This window comes from Odontesthes bonariensis, chromosome 22 (genome assembly GCF_027942865.1).
Source record: "Odontesthes bonariensis isolate fOdoBon6 chromosome 22, fOdoBon6.hap1, whole genome shotgun sequence".
In the NCBI taxonomy this organism is placed as follows: domain Eukaryota; kingdom Metazoa; phylum Chordata; class Actinopteri; order Atheriniformes; family Atherinopsidae; genus Odontesthes; species Odontesthes bonariensis.
Genome location: NC_134527.1, coordinates 29,576,086 through 29,600,242, shown reverse-complemented (window position 1 = coordinate 29,600,242; position 24,157 = coordinate 29,576,086). Strand labels below are relative to the sequence as shown.

Sequence of the window (24,157 nt, the reverse complement as noted above, 5' to 3'; positions counted from 1 at the left end):
AATTTTTTTTTTAAATATCGTCAAAATATCTTTATCGTGAAAATCCTAAAAAATATCGATATATTTTTTTTTTGCCCATATCGCCCACCCCTATGTCGGAGTTGGTTGGGTTGCTGACCAATGCTGACCAGTTGGTTGGGTTGCTGACCGATGAGGTGAACTTAAATTCACAAAATATTAACAAAAAGTTGACAAGCTTGACGCTGGCTTTCTTGGTAGGAAAAACTATGTAACGTGTGCAGCAGCGGAGGTTAAAAACGTGTGACGTAAAAAGACATGGATGACGATGGACGAACAAAAACAAGAACAAAAAAAAAGTGTATCTTTCTACTACTTCATTCTGTTTCTTTCTTTGCTCGGATCTTCTTCTTTCCTCATCTTTTTATCCTGTCATCTTTCTATCTGTCTTAGTCTTTCCATCTTCATCTGACCCATTCTACATTATCGTTCTTATTTAATTCTCATTAAGGCCGTAGCACAGAGGATGCAGTGGTTTCATTGGTTCACATAATATCTAAACATTTGGACAAACCCAACACGTATGCCAGGGCTTTTTTCCTTGATTTTTCTTCAGCGTTCAACACCATTCAGCCAAATTTACTTCTGTCCAAAATGATTGTGTTTGAGATAAACCCATATATTATTCGCTGGTACTTTTCTTTCCTCACAAACAGGATCCAGCTGGTTAAGGTAAACAACACACTATCTTCTCCCATTACCACCAATGTTGGAGTTCCCCAGGGTTGCATAAGCTCTCCCAGGTTGTTTACCATGTATACCTCTGACTGCACCACCAATACCTAATCAATATCTTCTGAAATACTCAGACGACTCCACGTTAGTGACTCTTTTTACAAAAACAAAAACAAAACCTGATGACCACACTCTGTACCAAAGCAATGTGGACTGGTTAATTAAATGGTGTGATGATAACTACCTCATCATCAACACAGTGAAGACAGAGGAGGTAATTTTTGGAAAACCACACAATCTCCAACTACCCCCAGTTAAAATCCATGACTCAGACATCACTCAGGTCTCAACCTACAAATATCTAGGTGTAATGATTGACCAAAATCTGACATGGACTGACCACATAGACTTCACATGCAAAAAAATTCAACAGCGCATCTATTTCCTGCGAAGGTTACGATCCTTTGGTGCCAGTGCCCAAATAATCTTTTTATTTTTTACATCTGTGATCCAGAGCGTCATGCTTTACTGCAGTACAGCTTGGTATAACAGCCAAGCTGTTGTTAATTGTGTCAAATCTGTTTGTGTCAAAGATAAAGCTAAACTTCAACATCAAATCAAAATCTGCTCTAAGATCATTGGGCTGCCCATGTCACACTTATTCCAAGAAGCTCACAACAAAAGTATGCTCAGACTGGCCACATGCATCTCCACTGACATCACACACATACTACACCAAGAGTATAGATTATTACCTTCAAATAGGCGTTTTAGAGTTCCCTTCTACAACCGCAACAGACTTAAACATTCCTTCATACATCAATCTATTCTCTTGTTGAATCTGCAGTCTTAGAGCTGTATGTAGTACAATCACCCCATGGAAAATTGTCCTCACTTTATGTATGTCTGTATTAGGGGTGTCACGGTGTGAAATTTTCGGCCCACGGTTATTGTGTCCAAAATTACCACGGTTTATGATATTATCTCGGTAATTTTTTTTTTTTTTCTTAGTGTTAACATTAAGGTGACCAGGTACCGATCCGAAGACCTCGAACAACAACGTTGTCTTACATTGCGCAATCATTTATAATACACGTGGTGTAATAAACACAGGAACAGTGCATTTGAAAGCTTAGACCCTGAAGAATACATTTAGCACTAATTTACAATAAAACTTCAGATTTGCTCAACAATACCTTGCACTGGCTGTGCAGCTGCGGGTGATGGTCTCGTAGGTGAGTGATCAAATTGGATGTGTTGCTCCCTTTCGCCGATACCTTCCGCCGGCATGTCCTACACACGGGGGCACCGTCCTCCACCAGTTGCCCCTCAGAGTTTTTGAAATATCCAAAGTAGGACCACACTTCCGATTTTGTGCGCTTAGGCCGATTTCAGACCAGAGCGTGGCGTGGCGGCAGTGAAACGACGGCAGTCTTACGCTGGTTATCAGGCGGTGTGTTCAACTTGGCTTTTCACACCGGACAGTCCGCGGCCGCGGTAGTTCCGCTCCAGCCCTGTCTCCAAATCCCACAGACTTAACTGCGCATATAGATGCAATAACAATAACAATAATAATAATAAAATAATAATAATAATAATAATAATAATAATAATAATAATAATAGTAGCTTTAGGCCTACAAGTTGCTCGTTGTTGTTTTCTAAGAGGGGGTTGGGGGAGGTGTCTCTGAGACAGAATCTATCTGGCCACTGTTGAAAACGCCGACAGTTATCACCAGAGACTTGTTCAGCAAAATGGATAAGTTTTGTCTTTGCCTCTCCGAGTTGACTATTTTATAACTCCGCAGTGAAGTTTTACAATATTGGTTTATTATTGTTGATAACTTCATTTCAGCGTGTTTACTTCGACAGAAGAAGAGCAGCAGCGCTCCTTAAAACCGGTGGGTGGTCATCACCGTTTCAATAAAAAGTTCGAAGACATGAATACATAGCTGGTTTAATTTCCCCATTCATTTCAACGAGACACCGCCGGCCGCTGCCGTCCAAATTCCGCTCGAGTTCTATTTTCCAAAAGCAGCGCGGGACGGAGGCGTCTCCGCGCCGCTACCACCTGACTACCGCCGCGTCGGTGTGCAAAGACAGATCTGTTTCCATGTACTTTCACCTCCGCCGGTGAAAATCGCTTCCGTTCCGCCACGCTTTGCCGCCCTGGTCTGAAATGGGCCTTAGAAGGTGGAAAAATGGTACCATCGCGGCTTCCTTCTTCTGCTGCCATGCTTAGGCCGATTTCAGACCAGAGCGTGGCGTGGCGGCAGCGAAATGACGGCAGTCTTACGCCGGTTATCAGGCAGTGTGTTCAACTTGGCTTTTCACACCGGACAGTCCGCGGCCGCGGTAGTTCTGCTCCAGCCCTGTCTGCATTCCCCATTCATTTCAACGGGACACCGCCGGCCGCCGCCGGCCGCTGCCGTCCAAATTCCGCTCGAGTTCTATTTTCCAAAAGCAGCGCGGGACGGAGGTGTCTCCGCGCCGCTACCGCCCAACTACCGCCCGACTACCGCCGCGTCGGTGTGCAAGGACAGATCTGTTTCCATGTATTTTCACCTCCGCCGGTGAAAATCGCTTCCGTTCCGCCACGCTTTGCCGCCCTGGTCTGAAATGGCCCGTGAGAGAGTGTGAGAAAAGAACCTCGGACTAGTGGCGCCCGCGAACGTTCGAAAGTGTCACGTGTGCGGTGTAGAGCTCTAGTAACGCACCTAGATAACATTATGTTTTGAAATGCAAAGTATTTAGCGCAGTAACAGTGTAATACAGTGTAACCGTGGGAGTATTAGGGAAATGAAAGCTCTCCCGGTGTGCGGTAAGGTAACCCACCGAGATAACACCGTGTTTTGAAATTCAGAAGGTTATCTCACCGTCAAAATATTTTAGCGCGGTTACCGTGTACACCGGTAACCGTGACAGCCCTAGTCTGTATGTATGCGATGTATGTATGTAATGCGCAATATTGTGCAATAGTCCTGTGATGTTACATGTTTGTCTTGTCCTTCCTTAAACGAGCCTTGTTCAGAGATGCAAAATGAATTTCAATGAAAACTGACATTAAAGTATTATCGTATCGTATCGTGTCGTATCCATTCTCTCTTCTTTCTTTCTCTTCTTTTTCTCTCTGGATTTTGGATTGCGGGTTCCGGGGTTTGACTCGCGGAGGCGGGGCATGACGTAGGCTTACGCTACACTTTCAGCCAATGATATGCCTGAAACTGTTGTGACGTCTGCCTGGGCGTGTTTGTAATGCGATCTAATTCTAATGTTAGAGATTTTGAATAAAACAACGAAACTCTATTTCTCCATTCCTCCGTCTCATAAAACATTTGTCTCGATAATTCTGAAAACGCCACAACTTGTTAAGATTAAAGATATAACATAGACTTATGATATAAAGACATCAAATAACACATAACATGACAAAGGTAACGATTGAGTCTCAAAATTCAGATGGATATCTGTAAAGTTGACATGTGGATAACGAACCAAACAATGTTATTTTCCTGTGTTAACTATGGAATACAAAAAGAAACGGCAGGGACATCGGTTAACAGTTGCATTAATTCATATAAATATCCAGTTTACTGACTTCATTTGGATTCAACTATTCAATACTACTGACAACTAAGGGGCAATGTGGTTCCATAGACAGGTTAGTCATTTTCCCAAATACTATTTTCTTTATCATTCTTCCAAGTACAATCGTGAAAAGGGTCTTAAAATGCAACTTGTGAGTTCACTGAGAACCTGAAAGAACTTGTACAAAGATATAAAACACATTTAATAAAGTTTTAAGATTCGACTGAAAGTGAATCTGAGTAATGTCATTTTCAGGGTTCCATTTAGGTGTCTGTTTCTCTGGCTGATGAGGGTAGATGTCACCTTTGATATACTTTGTCCAGATAAGGTAGGGAGTAGGTTAGTCTGGGTTTTCTCCAATGTTCTCCTAAGAGGGTCCTTTGTTTGTTCAGCTTAGTTAGCGCCAAGTTGTTAATGCATCCCACATAAGTTTATGGCGCAGGTCTGTGCCAAAGACACTCCCAAATACTTTCATAGGCCGAAGATTGTTGTAAATTAGGCGATCTCAGTCTCTTCATTTGTGTAGAAGTCCCCCATCTGGTCCCTACACAGAAAAACATCCCCTACAGGCAGGGCCGTATTAAGTCAATGTGGTGCCCCTGGGCACTAAACCTCAAGTGCCCCTAGGCTACATTTTCAAACGTATTCATTCAAAATCAGTAACAATTAAAGCAGCATCCATCTATATACAGTATGTAGGATTATTCAAATATCTCCATTTAAAACCAATCAATTCAATTCACTATCAATCCAAACAGCATTCATATATTAAAATGTACAGATTCAAAATGTGTATCAATTCGAAGAGCATTTGTCTATATTGAAATATATTATCAATTCAAAGAGCATCCACCTATGCAGCACTAACAACACTCCTATTATCCAGGGGGACGTCATTGCCACAGCCGTCCCAGAGCACCATAAGTTGTCTCCCCGGAATGCCAAACCACGCACACTTAAAAACTTAATCAGGGTGCTTGCTCTTTTTCCAAATCAAAATTTCAGACTTTTTTAAAACTGATACTTTTTTTCCCCAAGACCTTAACTTTATGTTGTTGTAACTTGTGTGCCTACTGCCTACTTCAGATTGTATCAACTGTGTTTATTAGAAATGTTAATTTTCACAGGCTAGTATTCAATGAACAAATGCATTATTCACAGTAAATTATGCTTTTACTGATGAAAACGTTTCAAAACATGAAAATCCCAAGTACATGAATTTCACATCAAACAAGTGTCACAAAAACTATATAAAAATGAATGCATGTAGAATTCAGTCTCTTCACTCACATCTCATCCCATTAGGCTGATACAGTACGTGAGCAGTTAGTAAAATTATAGTTTTATAGCCTACCTTCCTATTTCTCATTTCACAATGCCTTTGAGCATACTGTAAAATTCTACCATACATTTATTTTCCATACTTTATTAAGACTTTCACACAAAATCCAAGACTTTTCAAGGTCTGGAAAACAGTGCTTCAAAATTCCATACTTATTAAGACTTTCAAGACTGGCGCAAGCACCCTGTTAATCACGGCCACAATGCGTCGCAACACCTTTCTCCAATACTTCGCCGCATCCTCTTTTTGTTGTCTGAGAACAACATCAACCGTACCGCATTCCGTGACCTCCTGAGAAGTGAGAGCAGACACTCGCGGTGGCTTGCGCTCTTCTCGTGGGCTGTGACTCTGTCCGGGTGTTTCCAGTCACTGTACCCCTCGGTGAAAGCATTTTGCTGCCCGGCCAGGCATTTACACGCAAAACAATACACCATGCCGGTTGAAGGGGAATATATTAGCCAATCTCTAGACACTGACTGTTTGTTCGGCAGCTGGCATTGGAAGAGATCATTTGTAAGAAACCTGGTTTTCTTACCGCCGTGCTGATGCTGCATATTTAGCCGCCCGGTTGTGGTAGATGGTGGGACCGTTAGCAATAGCCAGCTGGTTGTCAGCAGTTGTCGATGTTTTTATAAAGAAACGATCTAACACTGGAACATTTTTAATTGCCACTAAACGCCTGGAGTCTTTTTATTTTTCTCTTCGCACAACCACTCAATTGATGTCTATCCATTTATTTTTATTTTTACCGCGTTTTTTAAAAAACATGATACATTTCACCATAGGTGGACTGGCTCAACTGACTGGGTGAGGGAGGGGGGTTAATGTTCACATTAGGCCACTATTGCTCAGAATTATGATATATTGTTGCTGTTCTTATCACATTAGTTTTAATAATGAATTTTATATGAATATTTATGTCAAGTGTCAAGTGTAATCATTTTAAGTGTACAAACATTCATGAAAAAACTATTTTTAAAGTTTGTCGTGTGGTGCCCCCCCACTGGCTGTGAATGGTTGGTGCCCCTGGGCACTGTGCCGCAGGCCCATATAGTTAATCCGGCCTTGCCTACAGGAATGTTTGGGTCTTCCAAAGGCTTAAGTTTGTATTAATTCCACACTTGAGTTCGCTACATTAGACACCTGTGAGACACCTGGATTTCTTTATGCTTATCCTCTGTAACGGTTTTAAGTTCAGAATAATCACACATGCTCTGTATGCAACCTTGATTAGACGTCTGTTGGGTATTTCTGGGGATGGTTATCATACCTTGTGCAGGTTGAAGGATGGCTGTGGGAGGATAAGATGAAGTAAGATTAAGAGTTATGAAGTTGAGGGCTCTGTGACCATGGGGTAAAGATAAAGAGTTATGAAGGTAGTGGGCAGGTAAGGCCTATCCTGAGGGGGCACACAATCATTCTTTTAAAAAATACCTTTTTAAAAATACAACCTGGATGGAATGATTCACGGCTAAAGTTAAAGGGTGATTTATGATGTTGTATAAGGTCTCAGGCAGTCAAAAAATAATAAGAAGAAGAAGCGATGGAGACTGGGGAGGAGCCCCATAGAGTAAGCTAGTCAGTCAACTCTGGAGTAATGTCATTGCATGTTTGGTCTGTATCTTTGGCTAAATAAATGCACTCTACTTGCAAGTTCCTGTCTTTGGAAAGGCTTGTTGGTGTAGACCTGCTGGTGTAGGCCCGTTGGTGTAGACCTGCCTGTGTAGGCCCGTTGGTGTAGGCCCGTTGGTGTAGACCTGTCGGTGTGGGCCCGTCGGTGTAGACCTGTCACTGTGGGCCCGTTGATGTAGACCTGTCAGTGTGAGTCACTTGTTTCTTCTCAAGGGAAGTTCACGGAAAACGTATCGAAATGAAGTCGTTCTGTTTGATAAGACTTCGTAAATAGAGAGAAAACGGACAAAAAAAACGACACTTTGAGAATAAGATTGAGTTTATTTCCAAAGAAATTATTGAAAGTGTTAAATGCAGTCTCAATGCACCCAAACGCAACCGCATTCTCAAAAATAACTACATAAAACGGAAGTTCTATACAAATGTAACCTGGACAGCGGAAACAACTCCTGTAGTAACAGTGTTGTACCTGAAAATTAAACCCAATTACCTTTAAATTAAATCCTCTAATTATATCTTATCTAAGCAGTCATATATTAATACAAGGTTTCTCAACACCAACATCTTCCACACTCAAAATTTCATCAGTTTAGTAGTACAGCTGTGATTATCTCTCTACATTCAGTCATTTGATGTCAAAACAATGAACAAAATGAAAGTAAACATTGGAAAATATTTTCTGAAAAATCATTCTGTCAAACAAAATCTCCTTTAATATGGTTATATGTGATAATACTGACGAAATCAAATGCACATAGAATAGAAAAACAAAGAGACATGTGGTGGTAATGTAATGTAGCAGATTTAGAGCTTCTGAACAACTCTGCTGCTGCTTTAAGGACGATATGCTTTATTTTTACACCTGTCGCATTTTATATTGTGAGGCTGTTTTGGCTCTGATTGGGATTTTTCCGGTCTACCTTAGTAAAATATAGTAATCCCAACAGTATTCCCTCTTCACGCTAAATATGAGGATGATCTGCTTCAGCTACACTTAGATATGGTGAATAAAACCCACAATACTCTTGTTCAGGCAAAAATATGCATTTCATTGGATTTAAAAAGTTAAGCGAATGTCTAAGTCTTTGGATACAATGTATTTGACGTCTTCCCCATGTTAATGTAAATTGTTATTGTAAATGAAACTCCATTTAAAGGAAACAGGTTCAGCAAATAAATGACATACAGAAATCATATGACTTACAAGTACACTAAGAGCTGTGAGCAGAACTCTTTGATTAGTTGTTCAAAAGTATTAATTTTCTTCTTTTCTTTCCGTTGCCTGGCTTCAAATCATATTAGTTTATCTTTATTTGAGGTTTTACTGTTTTATCAGGTCATCCTGTTGTTGTTCTCAATTAATTAACTCTTGTAAATCGCATTTTATTTAATCAGTTCGATTAGAACCATGTAAAAATTGGCTAAAATTTGCTATACATTTGGATGGAAACCAAGTCAACATCAGTTTTTGAGATGAAATTCACATTTCATTACGGATTGGATTGGGTTATCACATGAAAAATGATGGAGAAAAAAATTCATAAACTGGCAATTCGTCAGTGTAAAATGGGCTCTAATGTCATGAATCATGGAGTTAGTAGGAAGTAACAAACTAAGGGGCAGTCCATCCTTCTGATGAATTCTATCTACACAATAGTAACTAATCATTAAAGATCAGTATTAGTGTTGGGTTATGGTGTCTAACTGACCTGATCTTTTTTAACTCAAGAACTGTAGGTTTTTGACATCAAGCCCCATTCACTCTCAGTTGAAATCAAATCAAATCAAATCAATTCTCTAAACAGTAACACAGAACTTTATCAGCCTGCATGTGAATGTCTTTTTAAGGTAGACCTGACATAATCTAAACCCTCCATTAAAACACCAGTTTCTGACCATTTCCTCAATATTAATATGAAGTAAAATGGGTTGTTTAAACCATTCCTGACATAATTCACATGTTAAAACACACACAACAACGATCGATGGATTTTTAAAATTCATGTAAGACTGTTGATGTACAGTATGAGTCATGGAGTGAAGATAGATGCGTACTTGTTGATATGTACTAGTGAAATAGTGAATGTAACATTCAGAGACAAATATACATGAACATGTACTGACAAACAAGGTGCTTTGTAGTTCACAATTGATCTCCTTGGACAAATATATGACTATTTGAAGCTAGTTAAAGCTAACCCTGATCCATTTGCCCTTTTATCTGTTTGTCTGTCTTCAAGCTCCAGATTTTATATGACTGTTTAAATGAGTGAGATCAGTACAGGCTGCAGATTCATAGCACCCTCTGTTGGATTTTAAAGTTGAGTTTGGTTTGACCATCATTTATAAGAGCCGAGAGTCCCAGCAGGAAAGCTTTTAAATTATTTTACATCTTCAATAGTTGAACAAATTTTAAAAAACCCAAACTAAAATATTGGTTGTCTGATATAAAAAATAAATACGATGTGACATTATGCCAGTTACATCTGCACTGAAACATTTATTCTCTTAAACATTTCAGCAGCTGGTGAATCTTGTTAACAGATCGGAGAGGCCACGTATTTATTTAATTGTGGACGACTTCATCGTGCTCAATCTTAACCACTCCATTTTGTCTTAAATTGCAAATATCCGCAAAAGATAGATTAGAAAAATGCATCAGACTCTGTGAAAGGTTTTTTGAGAAACGATTTTAGTTGAAGGACAGATTTAAAGAATGGGTATGAAAAGTTGATGTGCGAAAAGCCTTAAAGGTAGGGTAGGAGATCCTGGATTTTGAGTCCAGCGAAGCTGCATTTTGAAAATACACAGGTAAAAAGTCCCAACCCTTTTCTTCACTTTCCCCCCGAAGGCACGCCTCTAGAGTACATGAACACGCACGAGCACGAAGGTGCACGAGCGCTGTTCTGACAGCAAGCATCGATCGTTGCCGTTTTTAGTATTTAGTATATGATAACTATACGTTTAATAATGCTAGGTGCTAGCCAAGCTGGCTCTAGTTTAGCTTCCTGCCAAGCTTCTGGACGTGTAATTCGTTCACGGAGCAGGGTACGCGCACAGGGGGAAGGAGGGGGAGGGAGGAGCAGATTGCAGTTTGATAGACGGCATCAGTATCCAATCATTTTCCTAGATTGTACGTTCTAGAGGCCACTAAAACTTTTCATATTTGTGTCAAAACTTTTAATTAATTGGTTGCAATGGGGGTGTGAAGAGTATTTCAAGCAATATGTAAAAAAATGTTCCAGAAAAAGAACCCCTACCCCACCTTTAAGTCAGAATTTAGAAGTTATCACGTTAGCAGCAAGGCCAGCAATATACTTTACTCATGTACTCATGCACAAGGAAGGACACAAGATTATTGAGGCCGGAAAAATACGCCACCCTGCATTTATCTCGTATTTTTCTCCATTAAGTTTCCTAAATGGTACGGCTTTCTCGCCATCTAGATTCACAAGCATATTTGTCACTATGTAAAGACACAAGCTTGTCTTCTAAACTGACAGACATTTATTTAATTTTTTTTTACCACTACCGACCCTATGACCTAAATTTGGCTCTATGGGTCACCGACATTTTGTAGCTTGCGAACACATTGTGTTCATTTCTGAGAATGTGCACAAATATATTCTTGGCCTTAGTGTGAGCTGCTGGCAGATGTTTCCATTCAAAGAACACCTGCAGTGGGGTGTTTCCATGGTAACGTTCACTGACACCAGCTGGCCGGTGTTTCATGGCAGCAACAATCAGTAGCACTTGCAGACCGATGTCCCCATTCTAACGACCGATAACACCTGCTGGCTGACATTTGTGTTAATGACGTTTGTGTGGTCACAGAAGTCACAACAGAGACCAAAACTGCCACCAATTTGCATTAATCTTCAAGTTGTGACATTGGCAGATGTTGGCACACCAAAAGGATATTTTAACATTCAGCCAGCAGGTGTGACTGCAAAGGGGAAAGGTCTCTGAATCTATTTGAATAACATAACAAGAGGGGAAACTTAAAGTAAAATCATAGAGCTGCTCTTCTTTTGAATCACAGGGGGATAACCAGGTAGCTGAATGAGTCTCGGACATTGTAAGAAAGTTCTTGCATAAGTTTTAATTTTGGCTGAGTCTTATTATCCTTATTGTGGTATGTTTCGTAAAGAGGTTCAAATAAAATCTTGCTTTCAATTTTGATTTGTAATCACGATATAATTGCAATGTTCTAGTTCTCTAGATATATCTACATATCTCAAAGAGATTTCCTTTACCTCATCTCAGATGGCAGGATAGATCGCACATCGCAGCAAGTTAGTCAGGCATGTTGGATTAACACCAAACCAGCAGTGTTACAAAGTTCATGTAATAATAAGAGGATGGTCAAAAAAAACTCAGCCCAACAGATTAGTAGTGACACAACCTCAACCCCAACATCTTGGTTCTACGGGTCTGCACTGCACTGATGCTTTATTTTAACCAAAAGAGTTCTCATTGAACCCTTTTCGACCAAAGTGGTCCCAGTTTGGAGCTGGTGCTGGAGCCAGTTCTTAGGCGGTCCTATAAAATGAGGAGCTAAGAACTGCTCTGATTTTCCAGAGCCACATTATTTTTGCTTTAAGCGTTTCTACCAATACACGTTAAACCAACAACAGTAAAGCCTGATTTATGGTCGGTGACGCAAGACGCAACGCAAGCCCTTGCGCGGTTGCAAGCCCCCCCTTGCGTGCTTGCGTGTGTCACCTCAATTTTCTAAACTTCACGCAAGACGCGAGCGCAAGCCACTATCTACATCACATCCGGCGGCGTGTTCATCTTCCGGTTTCATCCCCTAATAAAAAACCGCTGTTTTCAAACGCCAAGGTAGAAAGCGAAGAAGAAGAAGAAGAAGCATGAATCCACTCGAAGAGAGACTTGCCGAAGAGGTCCCAGCGGTGAATTTCCTTTCATCGTAGTAGGCTTGTCATTGAAAAAACCCGCTGCTCCACCTACTGTCCTGGCGGTGAATTGCCACGCAGCACACGCAACCGCCGACAAAGCAAAATGAAGCATAAACGTCTCGAGCCATTAACGCAAGCGCAAGACGCAAGCGCAAGGGCAGTTAAAAGAGGTATAACTCAGACTTAGATCTTACGAATCACTGTTTGTCTTATTTTCACTGCAAACCAATGACTTAATACCACCAATCGAGTGTATAAACACTGATTTAGACATAAGTCGCTGTTTGTGAACGCTCCTTGAAACACCAACCGGCATTTCTAGACGCAAAAGGGTATTTATAAACAATGCCACAAACGTTATTTGTACTCTGCTTTGAGAGGGCTCTACAAACACCTGACAATGTTCGGAAAACGCAGTTGGAAATGCGGTTTAAAAATGTAGTTGAAAATGTCGAATTTTGAAGTAACTTTGGTTAGCATTCAAAAAAGTGCACCGAGTGCAACTTTTATTTATTTTAATCGTTCTCTCTTGAATTAAGGAAAAAAGACGTTACGCTGGCTCTGGATATTTAAACGAGGTGATCAGAACATTTTACTTGGTCTGGTTGGTCTTCATAACCACCCCCAGCAAAGTTTTAGTATTGTTACTTGTTGTTTTAGTGGTTTTCCCAAAAGGCTGCAGGGGTGAGCGCAACAGAGCTTCAGTCATGTTTTCGAATCTAAAGAAGTCTTTAATTTACCCAGAAGTGAAGCCACTCACTTCAGCTTTGAGAACAAAACAGGTTTGTGCAGACATCTGTCTGAATACAGGTTCGATCCATATTAAACTAGAAAGTTTACACCTAATATTATTATTTTTGGCATAAACCACCGATCAGCTACACAAACACACAACTTCATGTGTGAAAGCTTTGTCATCTGAAGGTACAAAAATCTGGACGTACCTCGCATCTCATAAAATTACTATTACTATATTTTACACAGTGCACAAATTTAATGTGCAAATCGTTTTTTTGTTTTGTTTTTTTACACTAAATTTCAGCGTTTTTTTTGTCTCAAACGGATAGTTTCTTCAGTACATGCAAACAGAAAACACACATACACATAAACACATGTAGTTTTTGGCACCCAGCAGGATAAAAAAAATTAGGAATGACAATGCAACAAGTTAAGTGAGAATGGCTAAACCTGGAAGAAAGGCACCACTAAATTAAATTTTTAGAAAAAATGGTATGTGAACCCTCTGGAATGATCTGCTTTTTAAAATGATTTTTCAAGAATTATTTAAGCCAATACCACCATGCAAATGGAATAAAGTGGAATAAAGTAAACCCTAACATTAATGTCAGTATGAGCTAATTAGCGTAACACATCGATCATTTTGTATTTGCTCAATATTTCTTTGGCACAAAGCTAAACAGGGTTAAAAAGTAGTTTATAGATACATTTGACTAATTAAGTGGAATATATAACTGAAGTTAAGCTAAATTCACAGCTATAAGCTTTAAGGACAACAGTTAGGAAGCAGCTGTAAAGTAACTCTAGAGATTTTTCTTGCACTCTGTCTCCTCCTAGTGTTGTGGGGTGTAACACCACTGTCATAAAAGCACATCTCTGTGTGAGCCCTGCACGTGCAGCCGTACACGGGAATTTGTTGTCATGTTGAAGAGGCCATCACCCTGTGGTGCGGGGCTGGAAACCAAAGTCATGAACTGCGGTATCCCCCCCTCAGTAGAAGTAGTGTTTAGTTTGTTCCCTCTGGGCTACTGTAGTAACATGGCAGAAGGTTTGTAGAGGGCGACCTGCAGCATCTTTGGATTTATATTATTTGTTCTAAATCAGGTAATGAAAACAACACCACTAAGTCTACGAAGGGATTCTCTAAGTTATGAACTTAGTGGATCGGCCTAAAGGAATTTGCACACCTAGCCTGTATTTTTCTGATGCGTTTTCTTTTTTTTTTTTTCCATCATCCGAAAATCATTACAGACAAGAAACCTGCACACTGAGTCCAGTGCGTTTTATTAATCTAACAGATTTGTATATTCGTAATTCGCTTGTTGTTACGCCACATTTTTTTCACGGCCTCAACCGACATTAATCTAAACAAGAGAGATAAATAGCTGTCATATCGCTGCCTATAGCAAAATCACTACTGCGTACATTTCGTGCATTCCTTTGCCTTGTCATCAGTAGCCTACCGATCATTTCCAATTCCAAGCTGTTCTGCTGTAATCTATCACAACTCTGTATTCTTTGTTTTGTCTTAAAGCCGTTTAAAACTAAGTGAGGCAATGAGGCAAAAAGCCACTTATCAGTCAACCTCATCGTTGTTAAGTTTCCACCAGATGCATGATGGGAAATGGTTTTTGTCTGTGACTTAAAACTAAGGTAACATTGTCTTTAGATGTGAAAGGGTGTCAGGTGTTTGTCTTTTAAAAACTGTGAAGTGTGTTGGCTTGTCACTAAATGACCAAATGCAATAGTGATGAAAAGATGGATTTAAATGAAAAAATGTGGAGCAAATGTTCTGACAAAAGACGACAAAATAAGATTAATTCAACTATATTGGAATAAAATGACAGACTTGATGCGTAAAGGCCTTAAATGTTAAACACTGAAGCTTGACCACCCCTCACCCAGCAGGGGGGATGTCACTGTCGTCAAACGTTCACTTATTTTTCCCACCACGTTTAAATTATCTGAAATTAAAACTACAGTTAATTTGTACGTTATCAGTTCAAACGAACTGTCTTTGAAGATGAAAATAAGATGCCATTTTTTACCAATTAATCCTGAAAACAAATTTATTCCAAAAGGTTCACATTCCTCCTTTTGTCACCCTATATATTTATATTTATACAGACATATTATATACATACAAATATAAAATAATCATTGAATTGGAATCACATAAAGGCATGAGGGATGGAGAGGAGTAGAGTGAGCAGTGGATTTACTTAAATAAAATCACTCTCACTCCAGTCTGATCCAATAACTACGTTCCACCCATAGATTTATGAGTCAAAACAAACAAACAAAAAATCTACATGTTTTGTTCGTGTTTTTCTTTAGTTTTTTACTTAAAAAGTGGACAGATGGAACCGCACTACCCATGAGCCTCCTCTTCTGTGGAGCTCTCCTGGGGTCTGCTACCACCTGTGGAATCCAACCAATGAGAGGAGAGCTGGGGTGAGTGAGGGATGAGGTCATCACTGAGATGAAAATGCACACACACACACTGTAAATCTAAGGTGAGGAATGAGGTTAACGGGAGGAACAACAAACTAACCAGAGACATGAAAGATGAAACAAAACATGAAGAGTTGAAGAAGAAGAAGAACTTTATCGATGAGTTGAAAGTTATCGTTTCATAATCTGCATTTCCTCAAATAAAACTTGCGGCCTTTACTTCTAATTCTCATTCTGAGTAGGATGTCATATTTTGATGTGTTGAAGTGAAATCTGAAACAACCACGTCTAACGTGAGTCAGCCAGCTGTTGATTCAGCCCGATGGGAGTCCCCGAACTCCCCTCTCCAGAATTTCTTTAAATACGTTGAAAATGTCAGCTTCGTTCTGGGAAGTCAGATAAATAAGTTTTGAACAGGCTAAACATTTATTAAACTACAACTTTGACAGTTAAAACTTGACATGAAGTTGTGTTTTATTACTCTCATTAAGTCGCACTGAATTTAAGTGAACCCCGGTTTTTATTTGAGGAAATAAGGTAAGATTTTTCATCACTTTTTGTGCCACTCTATTAGTCCACTTCAGGTGATGTCATGTGTCCAAAAGATAGACATATTGGAGGTTGTGATCTTTTTCTTTTCTGTTCACCTTTTAAAGGTGACACACTGTGTAAAAATCCCTTCTTCCTGTTCCTGGGAGCATATAAACACAACCCTGGTATTTGTTTAGCTCCCCTTTGTTTAAAAGTTCCTTATCTAACGAGCTGTTCTGATTTTCATTTGAAAAGTATGTCACGCCTTAAGTTGACTCCACCTCCTCTGCTAAGCCCCGGCCACTCACATCCACCCTGCTAGGCGGATGAAGCGAGCTTCTGGTGGAAATGTTCTGCTGTCAGCTGTACTGAGGAGCATAAATCTTCCATCTACCAGCAGAGGATATCAGAGCCCAGTGGATAAACTCTATCTGAGGCTAATGTTCCAGCAGAGTTAGCTAAAGACTGTGCATAAACTCTATCTGAGGCTAATGTTCCAGCAGAGTTAGCTAAAGACTGTGGATGAACTCTATCTGAGGCTAATGTTCCAGCAGAGTTAGCTAAAGACTGTGGATAAACTCTATCTGAGGCTAATGTTCCAGCAGAGTTAGCTAAAGACTGTGCATAAACTCTATCTGAGGCTAATGTTCCAGCAGAGTTAGCTAAAGACTGTGCATAAACTCTATCTGAGGCTAATGTTCCAGCAGAGTTGGCTAAAGACTGTGGATGTGCATCAGCCACTTTTCATCCCACTGTTTTAACAACTTGGTCCAGTTCAACGCTGGACTGAAGAAACTGAGCCACAAAGAGGGATCAGTTCCAACTCTCAGAGCCTGAACTTCAGAGCAGGGAAATTGAAGTATCTGAGAGATAATTCCTCATGGTTTATTTATTGATTTATTTTTTCCTTTAGCAGTAGCTAACGCTAACAGCTTAGCTAATGAAGATGACGTACAGCAACTTCTAAGGAGTTATTGACAACACCGGTCCTCTCCTCACTCTCGCTGCTACATTGAACGCTGTGTACCTCTCGGTGTGTTAACATTACATTATCGGCATGTTTCTGACAAAGATGTAGGGCTCCAAGTACAATTGTTTAATGAGGTTAATATAAATAAAATGTTTAAACGCAGTAATTAACGGTACACATGCATTACTACGAGTTGCGCTGTGTACTACTTCCTGCTTCTGAAGAGTGCAGACGTGTCTCTGCTTCCTCCTGCTTCCTCCTGCTGCTTATTGCTTTATTCGCTTTTAAATCATTCTACTTCTTTCCACAAGTCTTGGATATAATTTTATTCTTTTATTCTTTTTCTTTTAATTGTATATTTGTAAACTGTTTACAAAGAGAATCGGACAGAACAATGTCTCCTAACCCTGCAGTATCAGTGAGCTGCACACAGTGTGAGCTACTCTTTGCGAAGGTAGCACAGCTCGAGAAGAGGATTGAAACGCTGCAAGACATTCGTAACAACGAGGAATTTATTGACTCTATTATAGCTCCTGTGCAGGCTGTGGAGCCTTCGTGTGCCAAAGGACTAACTCAGATATTTCTACACGGGATCACAGCTGATGTGGAATCTCACACTGCAGCCCTGGCTGACACACTTCCCTGGATCTGTCCAAATGACACTGGAATATCTGTTGAAGTGGGAGATATCAGTCGGACGGTCCGACTGATATCTCCCACTGGAACAGTGTTGGTGCCAAACCCAAATCATCAACCCCAGCCAGGATCTGTTCTCATGTTGTCCGTCGCAGAGGTAAATCCGGCACAAAACCTAAACCTCCAGCACTCACTCCGCCACCTGAAGTTCTATTGCATAATAGATACGATCCGTTGACTCAAAATAGAGTCTGTGATGATGAATGTAACCCAAACATGAAGACAAACAAAATAAATGGCCCCAAACCTCAGCCAAGGTGTGACCACATTATCAGGAGAAGCCCAAATCCCACAACCAAGGTGAGGACTACAGAAACGATCGACACCTCCACACAAAAAGGAATAGACACCATTCTGATCGGGGACTCTATAACACAGCATGTCAGAATGGCAAAGACGGAAAATATAACTTTTTCTGATACATCAGTCAGGGAACTGATAGATATTTTGCCGACCATTCTGTCTACTCATCCAGATGGCACGAGGATCATTGTCCACACAGGGTCTGCTGATATTCTGAGAAGGAAGACTGGCTCTGAGATCCTGAAGAAGGATTTTTCTCTGCTGTTGGAGAGACTGTGTCACTATGGAGCACAACGGGTCTCCATTTCTGGCCCCATTCCTACTGTGGGTAAAGGAATTGAACTTTTCAGCAGACTTCTTGGCCTGAACACATGGTTGTCAAATGCATGCATCGCCCATGGGATTAAGTTCATTGATAACTTTAATATCTTTTGGAACTGTAAGGAGCGTTTCAGAGCTGATGGCGTGCATCCCAATCGAACTGGATGCAGATTACTTGGTGCACATTTACGTCATGCTGTTGGAACGGCAAACCCAAACATGACTGTACAGATTAGACTGAAGGACACATCAGCGAGGCAAACAACCCCCAGCCCTCCCCCCTCACCAGACCCTTTACTCCACATCACCCAAGGTCTCAAAAGGATGTCTCTATCCCAGCCAGGACTCCAGCGACCACCATCAACCGAGAAACGCAGGGCACCCCCCCCCCTTACATTATCTGTCCTGGCAGAGCAGGACACAAGGGGATGTGCAGGGTGTTCAAGGAGCAGCACAACACCCAGAGTTCAAAACAAAGATAGTACTGTTCAAACCAAAGATACCATGCCATGATGTGTTCAGGGTCCCTGCTATAGTAGTCCTACTACTGACAGCTGTTCTGAGAACAAGCTGGGACCCAGTAGGATTCCTGTATTAGTTAGTAAAAGAAGGAATCGAAAACAGTCATCTTCCTGGGTGACTCTATCTGTTAACGGTACCACATACAACTCAGAATACAACAGAGACCAGTGTAAACTCCACAAAGCTAGCCTTACTTAATATTAGATCTCTGTCCAATAAGTCACTGTTAGTTAAGGACTTCATAATTTCACACAATTTAGATTTTCTTTTTCTGACAGAAACATGGTTAACAGAGAGCACAAGTGCTGCTGTTCTTAATGAAGCAGCCCCCCCAAACTTTAGTTTTATGGATAAATGCCGAAATGGGGGTAAAGGTGGGGAAGAAGCTGCCTTATTTAAAGATACATTCCAGTGTAAAGAGATCTCATTTGGTGAATTGACTTCTTTTGAATTTCTTAGTTTTATTTTAAAGGGTGTTCCTAAAATCCTGTTCTTAATCATTTACAGATCTCCAGGATACTGTGCAAGTTTTATTGATGAATTTTCTGAATTATTGTCTGTTATTTCGACTGATTTTAACCATTTTATCTTGACCGGGGATTTTAACATTCACATAGATAATATGACGGATGGTAATGCCAAAGAATTTTCTTCTGTGCTGGACATGTTTGGTTTGTGGCAACATGTAACAGAACCAACTCACCTTCCAGGTCACATTCTGGACCTGGTCATTTCTAAAGGTGCTGATATTTCTTCTGTTGTGGTTATTGATTTGGCCTTGTCTGACCATTTTTGTATTTTATTTGATTTACATATTACTCAGAATGTTCAAACAACCAGCTTCTCAGTTAAGAAGAGGTACATCAATGAGAAAACAAGTGCTCAGTTTAGGGAGGCCATAGCTATGTTACCAACAATGAGCGCAGAGTCGGTTGAAGGAATGCTGGATCATTTTAACTTAAAATTTTTTAATGTAATGGAAGCTGTTGCACCGATAAGAATTAGCACCTTGATCAAACAGAAAACCCCATGTAGAAACACCACTACGGTCAAAAACCTGAAAAGAGAATGCAGGAAAGCTGAACGTAAATGGAGGAAAACAAAGCTTCAGATTCACTATGAGCTGTACAAAGAAAGCCTGCGTAGTTATAACAATGAGCTGTGCAAGGCCAGACAGCTGCATTTATCTGAAATGATTAACAAGAATGTCAACAATTCTCGAACTCTGTTTGCTATGGTTGAAAAACTCACAAATCCTCCTAAACAGTCAAACCCAGACCTCTCCACTGAGAAATGCAATGAATTTGCCAACTTTTTTAGCCAAAAAAATCAAAACAATTAGACAAAACATTCACGCAACACAGACAAACAAGAAAACTAATCTGTGTCTAAAACCTAGAAATAACTCTGACGTTATGTCACAATTTAACATTGTAGATTTAAAAATCCTAGAAACAGTTCGGCAGCTGAAATCAACAACTTGTTCTCTGGACATAATACCATCCGACTTTTTAAAAACTGTTTTTACCTCAGTAGAAAGTGATCTCCTACGAATAGTTAACAGCTCACTGGCATCAGGCATTTTTCCCAAGTCACTAAAGACAGCTGCCATTAAGCCACTCCTAAAGAAGAGAACTCTAGATGCCTCTATGATGAACAACTACAGACCTGTCTCTAATCTCTCTTTTATATCTAAGATTATTGTTGTATTTAACCAGCTCAACGACTTTCTGAATGAAAGTGGAAGTCTTGATAACTTTCAATCAGGTTTCAGATGTCATCACAGCACTGAAACAGCTCTGGTCAAAGTGTTAAACGACATCAGGTTGAATACTGATTCTGGTAATGTTTCAGTCCTGGTTCTGTTGGACCTCAGCGCTGCGTTTGATACTGTAGATAACAGGATCCTGTTGCACAGGCTGGAAAACTGGGTTGGACTTTCTGGAGCGGTCCTTAACTGGTTCAGGTCTTACTTAGAAGGCCGGAGTTATTTTGTTACACTTGGCAGCTATGAATCTGAGCGAGTGGCCATGACTTGTGGAGTCCCCAGGGGTCAATTCTTGGACCTCTTCTGTTTAACTTGTATATGCTCCCTTTGGGTCAGATATTGCAGAATTTTAACATCAATTATCACAGTTATGCAGACGATATACAACTTTATATATCTCTGTCACCGGACGACTGCAGCCCAGCAGACGTACTGTGTCAGTGTCTGGAGGAAGTAAACACCTGGATGAGAGAGAATTTTCTACAATTAAATGAAGACAAAACTCAGATCATTCTGTTTGGTAGCAAAGAGAAGAGGGTCAGCGTTGGTAAATATCTTGAGACTCGGGACCTTACAATCACTGACCAAGTTGGTAACCTCGGAGTGTTGATAGACTCAGATCTGACTTTCAGCAGCCACATCAAAGCTGTCACCAAGGCAGCTTTTTACCACCTCAGAAACATCAACAGAATTAAAGGTTTCCTCTCCCAAACAGACCAGGAGAAACTCATCCATGCATTCATCTCCAGTAGACTCGATTACTGTAAAGGCGGTAGCATGGTTGCCGCGTCTGTCACGGCGGTGTCGCACCGTGACGTCAAAATGACGTTTCAGGCATGGGCTTCCCTTGAAAAGACGGCGCAGCGCGGTGTCGTGCACCAGTCGATTTTTGTAACTTGGCGGCACCGAGCACAACGAACCGGATGGAGGTGCGTTTGTACAGGCAGCTGTACGAAACTGCAGTGAAACAGCACAGGGAGCACGTAAACTCCCAAAACTGCTGCACAGAGATGGGCAGAACTTTGGGGAAAGAGGGAGAGTTCTGTAAGAATGTGTGGAAGAAGCTACGGGACAGATACGTGAAGGCAAAGAAGAGGGCAGAGACTCTGTTGATGCCGGGGGCTTCAAACCTTCACCTCTATTGACTGAATTAAAAAACTTAAAATGATCCGAAAACTGCAGCAGTATCATTAATTACAGTATTCTTGCTCTTGACAGCGGCATTGTTTTCTTCTCCACTTTCGTGGTTGTAGAGTAGAGGTAACCTTCACGTAGCAGCGCCACCTCTGTGACAGAGAAAATTGCAACTACTCGCGCAACGACTTGCGCCACTATATAGGGTCCTATGGCGGGCACGAACTCGTGACGTCATCAACACCGCTCGCGCGAGCAGATGCGGCAACCATGCTAGAGCCTTAATGCTCTTTTAACTGGACTTCCCAAAAAGAGCATTAAACATCTGCAGCTCATCCAGAACGCTGCTGCTGGAGTTTTAACCCGGACTAAGAGATCTGAACACATCAAACCAGTTTTAAAAACTTTACACTGGCTTCCAGTCAGTCACAGAATAGATTTTAAAAGCCTGCTGATGGTTTACAAATCCCAGAACGGTTTAGGCCCAAAATACATCTGTGATATGTTCAGAGAATATAAACCCAGCAGAGCTCTGAGATCCAAGGACTCAGCTGGTCCAGTCCAGAGTCCAGACTAAACATGGAGAAGCAGCATTTAGCTGTTATGCTGCAAACAAGTGGAACAAACTGCCAGTGGAGATTAAACTTTCACCAAATGTAGACATTTTTAAATCCAGGTTAAAGACATTTCTGTTCTCATGTGTCTATGCATGAAATATCTTTTAACTTATCTAGACTGTTGCTTGTTTTTCAATTCATTTAAATTATTTTATTTGTTTCTATTTATATTCTTTTAAGTATTTTTAATGCCTCTTACACTCCCTGCTGCAATGCTTTTATTTTATGTAAAGCACTTTGAACTGTTTGTACATGAAATGTGCTACAAATAAATTTGATTTGATTTGATTTGATACATCTCCGGCTTGGTCCATCACTGTTGATGAGAAAGCATTGTTTGCTAGCATCTGCTGCTAACTTACAGCTACACTGCTAAAATATTTCCCTCTGGAATCAATAGAGTAACTATCTGTATCTATATATAGAGCTGGAGGGTTTTTCGTACGACTGGACAAATAACTTCATTATGTCTGTGTTTACTGCATTAAATTACACAACAGATATCCAGGTTTTGATGACAAGTAACATACGTAAACACACCGTAACTCTCCACAGCAGCATAAGAGTGTTTCTTTAGCACTTAAGTGTATGTGCTAACTTATATATAAATATATACGATAGATTTATGGCTTTAGTTGGAAACAATGGAAGTGGCACATTGTCAGGCTGTCAATAATGCCAGCAATAATTTTTCTGTAAAATTTAAAGAAAAAACAAATCTTCAAATTGACAGACTTTCGTCAAGTGCCCAAAAGAGACTTTTGTAGCAGTATAAAAGAGAGAAAATTGTAGCTTGAAGACTGATGAAAAAGATAAATCAAATTGTGATTAAAAATTGCGTCAATGAAAGAGTCGGTGGGACATGACAGGGATGTGATGATCAGACAAATTGGTCGGCTGATGTACAAACTGGGTAAAGTCCATCAGTCCCAGAGTATCATTGACCACAGAAAAAACATTTAGAAGATGTATTTCCTGTGTTTTTATACAGTTGCAAGGTTAAAGTGCTCTTAACATTAAAAACCTACATATTTTTCTATTTGGTACCTAGTTTATATATTTATTTTTCACTTCTAAAATACATTATTTAATTAGTTTTATAATATCTCACATTGTTTAAACTGTCTTTGTGTTATACATCAGATTGTAAGTCACAAAATAACTTTAATCTGTAGGAAAGGTGCTAAATACTGAAGTCTAATTGATCAGATAAGAACTCAATAATAAGGGGGTCTAGTTTTTAAATTTGATCGTCAATTATTTACAGTGTCTGTCTAACTATTTGTGACTTAACTAAAATCTTTATCATCATCATGATAAATCATCAAATAACTGTAAGAAAAAGTTTATTTTGGTCTCGCAAACCTTCAACGATTCCACAAAAAGAAGTAGCCAAAGAGGCAAAAGATGGCGGTGAAAGAAGGTTTGTTCGACTGTACAAAGCGAGACACAATAAGGCCGACATTTACCTATTTATTTATTATAGCATGGTAAAAATAATTCTAATAACAGTAAACTAATTTAAGGAAGCTTGCAAACACATATGTCACAGAAAACTGAGGACTATGTTTATGTTTATGCATTTGGCAGATGCTTTTATCCAAAGCCACTGACATATGAAGATATAATATTACAGCTAACATTAGGGGTGGGAATCTTTTGGCACCTCACGATTCGATTACGATTCAAGGGCTACGATTCGATTATAAAACGATTATTGATGGGTCTTTAATTTCTGTATATTGATGCACTTATTCACAAAATTTATTTTTGTCTCACTAAATAAGCATTCATAACTTAACATAAAAACAGTGCATTTGTAATAAGAAACAAGAGTTGAATTAATTTTCATTATATTTTATTAAACTAATGCAAATCCGTGCAAACTGGAAAGTTACGTCGGTTGGAATCGAGTTAACCCCTAAAT

The 24,157-nt window shown here is 40.0% G+C and overlaps 1 protein-coding gene across 2 annotated transcripts in view; it reads right to left on the bottom strand.

Moving 5' to 3' along the window:
• Window positions 1-7,555: 7,555 nt before the first annotated feature.
• The window catches only part of cnnm3 (cyclin and CBS domain divalent metal cation transport mediator 3), a 37,534-nt gene continuing 20,932 nt past the window's right edge, over window positions 7,556-24,157 (bottom strand). The window contains exon 11 of one of the 2 annotated variants that reach the window (XM_075455812.1): window positions 7,556-15,335. In XM_075455812.1, the coding sequence (XP_075311927.1) occupies window positions 15,286-15,335 (50 nt within the window). In that variant the 3' untranslated portion in view covers window positions 7,556-15,285. The remainder of the gene's footprint in view (window positions 15,336-24,157) is intronic. The other variant, XM_075455813.1, reaches the window with a different exon arrangement.